The 12,497-nt window shown below is 58.2% G+C and overlaps 1 protein-coding gene across 2 annotated transcripts; it reads right to left on the reverse strand.

The window, feature by feature from the left end:
• Positions 1-125: 125 nt before the first annotated feature.
• Positions 126-10,474, reverse strand: ANKRD13D (ankyrin repeat domain 13D). 2 transcript variants are annotated; one of them, XM_047823482.1, is made up of 15 exons: positions 10,192-10,472; positions 9,633-9,768; positions 9,392-9,516; positions 8,584-8,629; positions 8,357-8,500; positions 7,915-8,104; positions 3,549-3,615; positions 3,069-3,150; positions 2,790-2,851; positions 2,556-2,686; positions 1,466-1,623; positions 1,255-1,377; positions 1,010-1,173; positions 839-930; positions 126-502 (listed from the first exon to the last, which is right to left on the reverse strand). In XM_047823482.1, the coding sequence occupies exons 1-15, from the start codon at positions 10,279-10,281 to the stop codon at positions 289-291; spliced, it is 1,824 nt and encodes a 607-aa protein (XP_047679438.1). In that variant the 5' UTR covers positions 10,282-10,472; the 3' UTR covers positions 126-288. The 2 variants fall into 2 exon arrangements, with proteins under 2 accessions (XP_047679438.1, XP_047679439.1); XM_047823483.1 differs by lacking the exon at positions 1,255-1,377 and having other exon boundaries at positions 10,192-10,474.
• Positions 10,475-12,497: the final 2,023 nt, after the last annotated feature.

Raw genomic sequence — 12,497 nt, forward strand, 5'->3', positions numbered from 1 at the left:
AACAGGCGCAGAGAAGCTAAGGGGGCCACAGCCAGGATTCAAACCCGGGTCTGAGGCCATTGCCCACAGTGTCTCCCCTCGATGTCGCCTCCCCCGCTTTGTCATCCCATTGAGCAGAGCAAGCCTGCTGCTGAAAGTCTCTTTATTTCCACCTTGGTCTCCAATGCACGCCCATCCCCAGGGCTCCGGGCCGGCAGCTTAGCAGCAGAGAGTTTATAAATAAATAAGTTACAAAAGCAGGTGGGGGCGCACACCAGACAACCCTCCCAGGGACTGGGTACTCGGTGCTCAGTGCTCCGTGAGCGAGAGCCGCAGGATCCTCTGTAAGTCTTCCTCCTCCTGCTGCCCCCGCCGTTCCCGCTCCTCCTGCTCCCTCGAAGACAACTCCAGGGCCAGGCGAAGCTGCTCCTCAAAGCTTGGGGGGGCCGGGGCCGGGGGTGTCCTGTGAGGGGACTCTGGGCCATTGGGCTCTGTGGACATCCGCAGGCTCTCTTGGAGGGCCCTTCCAGGCAAGGCGTGAGAGGGGAGAACAGACCAGTGAGCGCTAAGGCTGGGGAAGAAGGCCAAGTGTTGGGACACAGCTATGGAGGACAAGGTGGCTGGGACCTGGGAGACCGGAGAGAAGAGACGAGGCAGGGGACCCTGTGTCTCCCATCCTCATGCTGCCTTTGATGGCAGGCCATGTTGCTTCTAGAGGGTGGCCTCGGAGAGGGCATGGGGTCCTGGGACCAGCACCTCCCCGCTACCCACCGCCACCAGCCAAGGACCCCCTGGCCGGCAGGCTCCTTGGGGCAGGGCAGGCCGAGATACTGTCCCAGCAGGTGCTAGCGGGCCTCACCGCTCCAGCTGAAGCTGCTCCTCGTAGGCGGCGGCTTGGGGAGGAGGGTGGGCACCGGGCCGGGTGTTGGTCAGGGCCTCCCAGACAGTCACCTGCAGCAGACGGAGCCCGGAGCTGTCACCTCTGGCGCCCCTGCCCACCCCCAGGGTCTGGCCGCTGCCCGTGTCCCACCTGCTCCGCCTCCGCGCCCGCCTCAAGCAGGCTCTGCCTGATGGCGAACTGGAGCAGGGCGTCATCCTCGTCGCGAAGGGGCTCGCTGCGCTCCGTGCCCAGCACGCTGTACCCCTCGGGCACCTCAAACACGGCGGGGTCCACCTCACACGGGAAAGGGCTCCCTGCGCAGAAGGGCAGCACTCAGCCCCGGGGCTCAGAGACCAGCGAGCAGCACTGCCGGCCCCCCTCGCCCGCGGCGGTACCTGAAGCTGTGACGGCAGAGCCAGAGCTGGGGGCCGGCACCCACACCGAGCTCAGGGGCTCGTCACAGCCACACAGGTTGCTGAAGGTGATGCGGGCGTTGAGCACGTGGAAAAGGGGGATCTCTGCGAGGAGACAGCCGAGCCTGAGCCGGAGGCCGGCACCACCCCGGGAGCTGCCCCAGACCCCCGGCTGCCCCAGACCGCCCCTCACCAATCTTGACCGGGAAGCCGGGGGGCAGGCGCAGGGTGATGAAGTCACGCAGCTTGGCAAAGTGAGCGTTGCTGATAGCCATCAGGTCAATGATGGGCGTCACCTGGTCACCCAGGGACAGTGGGTGCTCCTCGCTCAGCCACAGCGTTGCCTTGAACCTGCACAGGACGTGAGTCAAGGAACTCCTGGTGGCCCCTCTGCTATGACCCACCCACTCTGGACACCTGCCTTGACTCACACCCTCTGCCGGGCCTGAGGTGCCCTCTCGTCTGCTCAGCTGCCCCCGCCTGCCTGCCCCAGGAGCTTCTGTCCTTTGGCCCTACCGCCCGAGCTGCACCCAGACCCCGGGCCCAGGCTGGGGCCTATGGCAGCTTGAGCCAGCTCCACTCATCTGGATGGAGAGGGCAGGGCCGGGCTGCTGGCTTCAATCATGGCCTTGTCCACAGCCGGGTCCTCCTCCCCAGCCCACAGCTGGCCAGCACCTCACACTTTGCCACACTTTTGGGTCCAGCAAAGCCCAGAGGTCAGGACGACCAGGGTTCGAATCCACCACTCGGTGGCTAAGTCTGCCTGTGGTTCATAGGGCAGTGCTGGGCTCACCGCAAGTTCTACGTCATGGCTCATGAGATCCTCTTAGCACCCTTGTGGGCAGGTGGCTAAGTGTGACTGGTATTTTACTGAGGAAGAGAACAGACTCTCGGAGGAGAAGACGTTTCCTGGGGCCACAAAGCCGGGAGACAGTAGAGCTGTGAGACCTTCCCCTTGGCCACAAGCTGGCCTCCAGGAGGTGCTCATTCAGTTGAACAGAAAACCATAAATGGGTGGTGCTGCTCACTCACTCACTCACTCACTCACTCACTCACCAAAGAAGAGTAACCAATCCTCTGGTCCAAGCCCTCTGCCAACAACCATGGTTAAGACAGACCTGGCTCCTACCCCCAAGGAGGAGAGTCTAGAAGGAAGCTGGCTGGGTGAGTGGGTCCCCCACTCTGGTGGGCCCCATGTGTGACAGGAGTCTACGAGGGGCTCGGGGGACCAGGCGGCATCCGCGTCCCTGAGGGAAGTCCCCAAGCCAGCCCCACGACCTCACCTCTGCACTTTGCTGGACATCTCAATGGGGCGGCCGATGTTCCTCGACTCCAGGCTGAAGTTGGGGTCGAAGTATTCACTGGGGGAAATGGCTGAGGGGTTGGTGGGGCTGGCGGCCTGCTGCACAGGAGCCTGGGAGGGCCCCAGGACTGGGCTTAGTGCTCGGGAGGGTGGCCGCCTGGCCCTGCGTCACGGCCCCCTGCCCGTGGCCCCCAGCCCCCTGGGCCCGGCTCACCCCGCTGTGAGAGGAGTGCTGCTGGGCCATCCCGAGGAAGGACTGGAATGGAGTCTTCCCTCCTGAGAAGGGGTGGGAGCCCGTGAGGAGACTTTGGGCCACTGCCCCCCGACGCCCCCCCCCCCCATCCACCCTGGGAGCCTCTGTCGGGTGGGAGACTGAGCACACGGGAACGGGGAGGCCTCCCAGCTCGTGCAGGACTCTGCGGCCCTGACCCCGGAGCAGGGTGACCCCGGCATATGGTGTGACTGGGCCACAGGCAGGCGCACCTGGGTTTACCTTTGCTCCTCGACTTGTCCTGATCAGAGAGGTGCTCCGTGCGAGTGCGTGTCACCAGCTCCACGTTGGTGGCACTGTATACCTGGGGAGCAGGGGGGACACAGGCAGAGCTAAGGGCTCAGAGCCTGTCCCCCACACTCAGCCTCACCAGTACAGAACCCAAGCCCTCCTCTCCGCAGGGACAGACAGGACCTCGCCCCCCACAGTGGAGGAGGTGGCAGGGTCTGAACCATGGGGACTCAGTAACGAGGGGAAAACGCTCATTTCATCTCGGTAACCTGGGTCGGGGCTGGTGCCGGGGTGATCCCTATGTGCTCGGCGGGGCCTGGGCACTCGGGCCCCACTGAGTTCCCATCGCCGCACAGGGCCTCCAGAGCCCGTGGGCTACTCTGTCTCTCTTCCACATGGGTGGACATGGAGAAGGGGTGGGGTTCCTGGGCCTTGTCTCCTACCCCAGCCCCCACCACTAGCCTCTCCTGCCTTGGCCTCGTAGCCGCTAACGGTTTCCATCTTCTCAGACCGCCAGCCCCAGATACCACATTTGTTCCTGAAACAGACCAAACAGGAGCTCATGAGGACCCGTGCCCCTCAACCTTAGCCAAAGCCTTCCCTTCCAAAGACCCCTTCCAATTAGCCTTCCCACTGTGAAACACGCAAGGGCCTTGATGAGGATGCCTGGACGGCTGGCGACCATCAAACAAGGACTGGGGACTAAAAAGTACTGAGGGATTATCATTGATGTTGTCAGATGTGATGACGGTGTTGGGGCTGGTTTTAAAAAACATCCTCTGGGGGCACCTGGGTGGCTCAGTCAGTTGAGCGTCGGACTTCGGCTCAGGTCATGATCTCGCAGTTCGTGAGTTCAAGTCCTGAGTCAGGCTCTGTGGTGATGGCTCAGAGCCTGGAGCCTGTTTCAGATTCTGTGTCTCCCTCTCTCTCTGACCCTCCCCCATTCATGCTCTGTCTCTCTCTGTCTCAAAAATAAATAAACGTTAAAAAAAAAAAATTAAAAAAAAAATCCTCTGTTAGAGTTGTGTGCAGAAGCATTTACTGTTAAAATGATAGGACAGCTGGGATGTGCTTTAAAATAATCCAGGGTAGGGGCGCCTGGGTGGCTCAGTCGGTTGAGCGTCCGACTTCGGCTCAGGTCATGATCTCACGGTTTGTGGGTTTGAGCCCCGCGTTGGGCCCTGTGCTGACAGCTCAGAGCCTGGAGCCTGTTTCAGATTCTGTGTCTCCCTCTCTCTCTGCGCCCCCCCCCCCCAACTTGCACTCTGTCTCCCTCTGTCTCAAAAATAAATAAACATTAAAATTTTTTTTAAAAAATACATAAATAAAATAAAATAAAATAAAATAATCCCAGGTGGCTCAGTCAGTTAAGTGTCCGACTTCAGCTCAGGTCATGATCTCGCGGTTCACAGGTTCAAGCCCCACATTGGGCTCTGAACTGACATCTCAGAACCCGGAGCCTGCTTCAGATTCTTGTCTCTGTCCCTCTCTCTCTCTCTCTCTCTCTCTCTCTCTCTCTCTCTCTCAAAAATAAATAAATAAACATTAAAATAAAATAAAACAAAACAAAGCAAAACAAAATAAAATAATCTGGGGCAAAAAGGAAAAAAAGCAAGAAATAGATTCAACAAGATAGGCAGAATGTTGGTAAGTGTTGAAGTGGGGTGATGGGAACTTTCTAACTATTCTCTCTCCTCTCATACGTACATGTTTGAAACTTGCCATAATACAAAATGAAAAATAAAAGTACGACAACAATCATTGCAACACATCAACAGACATCCATTTCAATAATGGACAGGACAAGCAGACAAAAGATCAACAAGGAAACAGAAGACTTGAACAACCCTACAAGCCAGACTTAACAGACTTCCCTCGAACACTCCACCCAACCACAACAGAACACATTTTCTTCTCAGGTGCACGTGGAACATTTTTCAAGATGCATTACATGCGAGGCCATAAAAGAAGCTTCAATAAAACTGAAAGGAGAAAAATCCTATAAAGTATGTTCCCCAACCACTAGGGGATGAAATAAGAAATCAATGACAGAGTAGAGATTTGGGAAACTCACAAATGTGTGGAAAGTAAACGGCACACTCCTAAAAAACCCAAAGGATTGATGAACAGATCAAAAGAGAAATCAGAAAATGCTCTGAAATAAATGGAAAGAAAGATACGCTACATCAAAACTTAAGGGAGGCAGCTGAAGCAGTGGTTAGAGGGAAATTTACAGCTGTAAATGACAAGAAAAAAGTAAAGACCTAAGTAAGTGGGAAATGATCACATGTCCTTGGTAGGGGGCACCCAACATTGTTAAGATGGCAGTACGCTGCAAGCTGAGTTACAGATTCAGCGCAAACCCTATCAGAATCCCACCTGGCTTCTTTGTAGAAATTGACAGACTGAATCTGGAATTCAGGTGAAATTGCAAGGGACCCAGAAGACCCAAAATAATCGTGAGAAAGAAGAACAAAGTCAAAAGACACACACTTCCCAATTTCAAAACTTACTACGAGGCAGCGCTTAATTAAGGCAGCGTGGCACCAGCACAAGGACCGACAGAAATCAACAGAATGGAATGAAGAGTCAATTGATCTTCCACAGGCGTGCCAAGACCATTCAATGGGGAAAGAACAGTCTCTTGAACACACGGTGCTGGGACAAGTGGATCGTCACCTCTAAAAGAATGAAGTCGGACCCTTACCTCCCACAAATATGAATTCAAAATGGGTCAGAAGTAAGAACTAAAAAGTATATGGGGCGCCTGGGTGGCGCAGTCGGTTAAGCGTCCGACTTCGGCTCGGGTCACGATCTCGCGGTCTGGGAGTTCGAGCCCCGCGTCGGGCTCTGGGCTGACGGCTCGGAGCCTGGAGCCTGCTTCGGATTCTGTGTCTCCCTCTCTCCCTGACCCTCCCCGTTCATGCTCTGTCTCTCTCTGTCTCAAAAAGAAGTAAATGTTAAAAAAAAAAAAAAAAAGTATAAAACTTTCAGAAGAAAACACAGGGGAAAATCTTTGTGACTTTGGATTTGACAAAGTCAAATATTGGTAGATGTGTGATGGTAGGAGCACAGGTGACAAAAGAAACAACAGATGCATCGGGTCTCGTGAAAACTGAAAACCTGGACACCATCAAGACGTGTGAAAAGTCAGCCCATAAGATGGGAGGAAACATTTGTAAATCATGTACCTGATGAGGGATGTACATCTGGAGTATGTAAAGAACTCTTGCAACTCAATGATAAAAAGATAACCCAATTGTTGGGGCACCTGGGTGGCTCAACTGGTTAAGCATCTGACTCTTGATTTCAGCTCAGGTCATGATCTCACATTTGTGAGTTTGAGCCCTGCGTTGGGCTCTGCGCTGACAGCGCCGAGCCTGCTTGGGATTCTCTCTCCCTCCCTCCTTCCCTCCGTCTCTCCCCCTCCTGCTCGTGCTCTCTCTCTCTCCCCTCTCTCAAAATATACATACATACATACATATATATATATATATATATATATATACACATATGTATTTTTTTTTAGAAAGATAACCCAATTGTTTAAATGCGCAAAGGATCTGAACAGACACTTCTCCAAAGAAGATATACAGATGGCTAATAAGCACATGAAAAGGTGCTCAGTATCACTAATCGTTAAGGAAATGCAAATCAAAGCCACAATACCACTTCTCACACCCACCACCACGGTGGTTATAATCCAAAAATAAATAAACGAACATCAAGTGTTGGTGAGGACGTGAAGAAACCAGAACCCTCATACACGGTGTGTGTGTGTGTGTGTGTGTGTGTGTGTGTGTGTGTGTGTGTGTGTGTAAAATGCTGCAGCCCCCTCGGTAAAGGGTCTGGAAGTTCTACAAACAGTTAAACATCCAGTTACCATGTGACCCAGCAATTCCACTCCGAGGTATACACCGGAGAGAAATAAAAGCTTATGTCCACACAAAAACTCGTGTACTGATGTTTCCAGGAGCATTATTCATAACAGGCAAAAGATGGAAGCAATCCTACTGTCTGTCAGTAGATGAACCCATAAACGAAATGTGGCATAGCCATACGATGGACAGCCGTAGAAGGAATGAAGTGGTCACACGCTACAACCTGGATGAACTTGGAAAACACTCTGCTCGGTGAACGAAGTCACAAAAGACGCCCTAGTGTAGGAGTCCATGCATCTGAAAGTCCAGGATAAGGAAATCTGTAGGGACAGTCAATCACTGGCTGCCTAGCGCTGAGGAGGTCGGGGGCTCCAGGCACTGGAGTTGGTAGCCAAAGAATTTCTTTCTGGGGTGAGAACAATGTTCTAAAATCAACTGTGGGGATAGTTGCCTATCTGTGAACACACTAAAAACCGCTGCACTGTATGGTGTATAAAACTATATTCCGATTAAGCCGTTTGCCTGTCTGTTTTTTAAGGTAGTCCTGAAGTCTGTTCCTGGAACTGGGACATACGTCGTCAGCGAGAACAGCCGGGCCGGTAGGGTCAGATTCCTCAGCTACTACCCACAAAGGACTCTGGCCCAGAAACAGCCATCCTACTGAGAAACCAACACTGGGGCACACAGCGCCCTGAGCCACAGCCTAAACCCTTGTTGTTATGGGAAAACACGTGAGGCCAGAAGTGAAGGCGCTGGGGACCCCTGACCCAGCCTCCTCTGCCCACGGACAGCCATGCAGGGCCCCGAAGGTTGCCACAGGGGGTCTGAGCGAGCCGCTGGGCCCGCAGCGACCCCCGCCCCCATCTGAGCAGCCTCTGTGGGTGGCCCAGCCTCCCAGAGGCCCGAGCCGGGAGCCTCAAGGGCACCACCTACAGTGTGGCCAGGCTCCAACTGACCTCTCGAAGGCCACATTGCGAGTGTCCAGGTGGGTGGAGACGATAGGAGAGGTGAGACGGCTGGCCACGTGCTCTTCACTGGGCCGCATGGCGGCCAGCAGCGCTTCCGGCTCGTGCAGGGCGAGCCCCAGCGTCTCGGTGTGCACCACCTGCCGGTCGTGGTCCACTTCCATCACCAAGGCTCCCGCCTCTGCCGGCCGGAACGGGTGTGTGAGGGGGACACGTCAGTGCTGGGCCGCAGACAGTGGGGAAAGGGCCGCCACGGTGCCCTCAGCCACCTGCTGCTAAGTGGGTGAGGCCCCAGCCCCCGGGTCCCCTCGGCCCTCAACCTCTGTTTCTACACCTGGGAAGCAGAGAAGAAGGGCACTGTCCTCACGAGCCACGGGAGAACCTGGGCTGCTCTGGCCTGCCGCGTGCCCACGGTGCGTCCCCCACAGCTCACCCTGGCCCTTGAAGATAAAGCTCCGCCGGCCGCGCTGCCAGGTCATGTGCTCAAAGCCCAGGAGACTGGTGTCCACCCGCAGGCTCTCGCCCCGCTTCCACACTCGGTACACGTCACTCGGGCACATCTTGGACACGAGGGGCACTGCAGGGGGTGTGGAGGTCACCAGGGTTCTTTCCCGAATCGCCCCTCCCTGGCCCCCGGGAAGCCAAGAGGTCCTCACTCACCCCAGCTGGTGAACTCCCACTTCATTTCCACGTAGAAATCGGGGGCCTGAGATAGACCAGAGCACCTGTCAGGGTGTGCCTGGTGCCGGGGACCAGCGGGCCTGGGGGGCTCCTTGTCTATAGCCCCCTCTGGGAGCCCAGCCCCTCGGGAAGTCTTAAAGTGCTGCTATGTCCCAGATATGCCCCCACCACAACCAAACCCCACCCAGCAAAGGGTGGGCTAAGTGGGGCCCTAAAAAGGTCTTGGCATAATCAGATGGTAAGTATCTGGGACCTGGAGGTCAGTCTCCACCTGGCCACTAGCCTGCTGTGGGGCCCTGGGGGAACTTCTGCTCCCCCTGGGTCCCAGAGTCCTCATCACTGATCTGGGCCTGCCCCTGGGGCGGGGGCCACGAGGAAGGGTGCCCTCCCAGCCAGGCTTCTTCATGCTTGAGGAGGGCGGACAGGTACTCCGGGGTACCAGGCCACACCCGCTGGTCAGATGAAACTCTCCCTCCAGGAAATATGCATTCACCAGGAGGCCCACATCTAAAGCTCCGCAGAGACTTCTGGTATGAGGGACCCGGGATGTCGTTGGCCACGGCTTTCCTCCCACAGGGCCTGATGTCACCCATGTGGGCCTGGACTCCTGTCTTTCCTACACAACCCCGGGCTGCAGTCCAGAGAGAGGGATGTCGTCTACAGCGTTGGGAAAACAGGCTGCACGGACCGAGTAGGTGACCCGAGGGACCCCCGTGTAGTCCGTCATGGCCCCTTGACGTGGCACCCTGCCCCTCCCTACCGGCCACACCTGTGCACCCTGCTGTACCTGGCGGAGCTTGCTGAGCAATTCTGGAATGCCAGCCAGCCTCTGTGTGGCCCTCTGGTAGTCCCGGTACTGGAGCACCAGCTGCACCATCTCCGGGTCCCCAGTGCTGACCGCCTCCTGCAGGACTAGGGGCACCGGGCTGCTGGGGGGGGGAGCTCACCAACGGCCCCAGGCCTGACCACTCGCTGCCGCACCAACCCCACTGCCAGCCTCGGGGGAGCCCCTCTGCCCTCTGTAGTACCTGCCCAGCCCTGGCAGCTCTCTTTGCCCACATTGGCATTGTGTCGAAGGAGCACTCTCACGGACTCCAGGTTCCCCAGGGACACAGCCAGCTCCAGGGGAGTGCGCCCCCGGGGGTCCTCCTGTTCAATGTCGTGCTGGGAGAGATGGGACACTCAGCACAGGGCAAGTAAGGAGAAGCAAGAAGGCCACTAGGCTGAACCTGGCCGGGGGTCATTGTGGGAAATAAAGATAGCAGACAGACCATGGAAATGGCAGAGGATGGCCTGCGTGTCCTAATAGGAAGGGGGAGGGGGCAGGTGGGAAGGGCCTGGGGGCCAGAACCAGGCTGCTGGCTCTCGGCCTGGCTCAGGGGTGGTGTGGCGCGAATTCGGGGGCTGGATGCAATGTGAAGCGGGGTGACGGGCTGGGCAAGGCCCAGCGCTGGAAGCGGAGGCCAGTGGCTCAAGCGAGAGGGGCAGGTGACCCGGGCTTCGGATCAGGCCTGGCGGCCTCCAGGACGGAGACCTGGCTTTGGGTGGGCGGCCCGGAGGACGGCCCGGGTGCCCGGTGGGCCTCACCTGGCGGCTGTGGAGCGCGGCCTCCAGTTCGCGGTGCCGGTTCGCCCAGACGAGCCGGTGCAGCGGGAAGGTGGGGCCCGGGCCGGCCATGCTGGGCTTCAGCACCGCATCCCGGGAGGGAGGGCGGGCGCGGCGGGGGCGGCCCAGCCCCGCCTCGGCTTCGGGCCTGGCGCGGCTCCCTCGCCTCCAGTCCGCGCCGCGCGGAGTTGCGCCCACCGCAGCCCCCGCGCCCCGCGGCTGTAGCGGCAGCGGCGGCTACGGCGCTGGCGGCGTGGAGGGCGGGCCGCGCGGGCGGGGCTCGCTGGGGCGGGGCGGGGCGTCGGGCCGCGCGACCCCTTGCCTCCCGCAGCCATGGCGACCGCAGCCGGGCCCGCGCGCGCGCGCGCGGGGGGCCGGCGGGGGGGGGCGCTGCCCAGTCGCCTTGGCAGCCGCGCGCGCCGGGGAAGGAGCCGGGGCCCGCGTCTGCGGGACCCTGGCCTCAGCCGGGCCTGGGTCTGCGAGGGGCGGGCTGGCGGGCTGGGCCTGACTACGGCTCCGCCCTCAGCCTGCAGGGGGCGCCCCCGGTCCAGCTCAGACCCGGGTTGCGGGTCCGGAAAAGGAAGGAGGGAGTCCGGGGGCGGGGCGGTTCAATCAGGGGCGGAGCTTGGGCCCCCGGGACGTGCGCACGGATGTGCGCGTGCGTGCTCAGCGGGCAGTGGTCCTCCTGTCCTTGGCTTATCCGCGTTTCTCCCGCTGCCGTCCGCCCGTTCCCGGGTTTTCCTACCCGCCGCGGGTACCGACTATGCCTGTAAGGGCGGGTGAGCTGGGGGAGCCTGGCTCCCTTTGCCGTCGCCTCCGAGATGTCCCTAACTGCTGGCCAGCTTAGCGTAAAGCACCTTCCCCAGGGACCTAGGCGAGTGTTTAGTGGTCGCCACACCATGGGCTGGGCCCAGCCATGCGGGGAGACGCCCCGCGGGGGCACCGCAGTCAGGGATGAGAGTACTGGGGAGAGGGGGCAGTGGGCCTGGCTGGAGTCAGGCCTCTCCTGGTGGACTGCCCACCGTAAATGGCTGCCTTCGCCCACCGCACAGATCCCTTTTGCAGAGGCTGCACTTTGCTGCCAGTGTCAGGAAAGGAAGGAGAGTTTCGAAATCAGGGCCGGTCCCTCAACCCACACCGGAACTAGGGTGCAGGCCTCAGCTAGCTGCCTGAACTCTGGCACTGTTACCCTAGACTTAGCCTGGGGTCTGGTGTTGGTGGGTGATGAGGCAGCCGCCAGGCTTGGCCGAGGCTGATCCTCTGGTCTCAGTCTCCCGGTTTGTAAAATGACTGACTACGTATTTTAACCTAGAAGTTTGAGCTGAATCTCTGGGCTGGGAGGGTCAGGTTGCCATTTTCACCCTGCCCTCTCATTGGGGCCAGGTGGCTCCTGTGCTATCTGGGATCACTTTGCCACCCCACCCTGTGGTATTGTCGGGTCACTGTGATGTCCTTGGTTCTCTAGCGGTTCAAAGGCGTCTGAAGGTCCGGAACTCTACATCAGGCCCTGCTGGCCACCCCGCTGCAGCCCTCTCTCACCTCCACCTTTTTTGAAAGGGGCTCCTCCCTTTCCCAACCTTTTCAACCCAAATCTAACAGCACTTCTCAGGCCCAGCCTCTCCTGATTTCTGCAGTCTTGAGCACAACTCCCCACCAGCCTGTGAATCCTAATTCCATTGTCTTCTCAACCCTTTTCCAGGACCCCTTGGCCCTCTCAACCCCCAAGTCAGGCTTCTTTCTCCCTGCCTGAAAGCCTGTTTCTAATGACCCTGATGCCACCCCGAGGACTGCGTTTCATCAGTCATCATGGGACTCTCATGGGACATCTCTATGCCTGGTGTCCCATGCTATCCCATTAGCATTACTAAAACCAGATCTGGTCACATTCACCCTCTTTCCCCAGGCTGCACTCACTGCCTGTTGTAAGGCTGAGCATGCCCCAGACCTCCCTGTGTGCCCGTTCAGACTCCTACCTCTCTCTTGTCCCCAGGTGCAGCCCATTCCTGGTGGGCAATGTTCTTCCCATCTGGCCTCCCTGCCTCCTATCCTTCGCCTCCCTCCATGCATCATGTGCTGGGAAATCAGTGACTTGTTCTACAGCCGGCCCTCATCATGCAGCTTGTCCAGAGCCTTCAAGGGACTTCCCAGAGCCTAGCCAAGTTCAGACCCCACATCCATTTCCAACTTCATCACTAAGTGCACGCTGGGCTCTGGGCCAGGATTAGCCTAGCGTTCAGGGCCTCCCGGGCTGGCTCCTTCCCACAGTGCTCCTACCAACCTGAGGCACT

This window comes from Prionailurus viverrinus, chromosome D1, assembly GCF_022837055.1.
Source record: "Prionailurus viverrinus isolate Anna chromosome D1, UM_Priviv_1.0, whole genome shotgun sequence".
Taxonomy (NCBI): Eukaryota; Metazoa; Chordata; class Mammalia; order Carnivora; family Felidae; genus Prionailurus; species Prionailurus viverrinus.

Coding starts and splice junctions, on each gene's coding strand:
- ANKRD13D (XM_047823482.1), bottom strand. CDS start 10,281: ATGGCCGGCCCGGGCCCCACCTTCCCGCTGCACCGGCTCGTCTGGGCG. Junction 1,624..2,555: donor ATGTCCAGCAAAGTGCAGAG/GTGAGGTCGTGG, acceptor CGTCCTGTGCAG/GTTCAAGGCAACGCTGTGGC. Junction 503..838: donor GAGCAGCTTCAGCTGGAGCG/GTGAGGCCCGCT, acceptor CTTGCCTGGAAG/GGCCCTCCAAGAGAGCCTGC.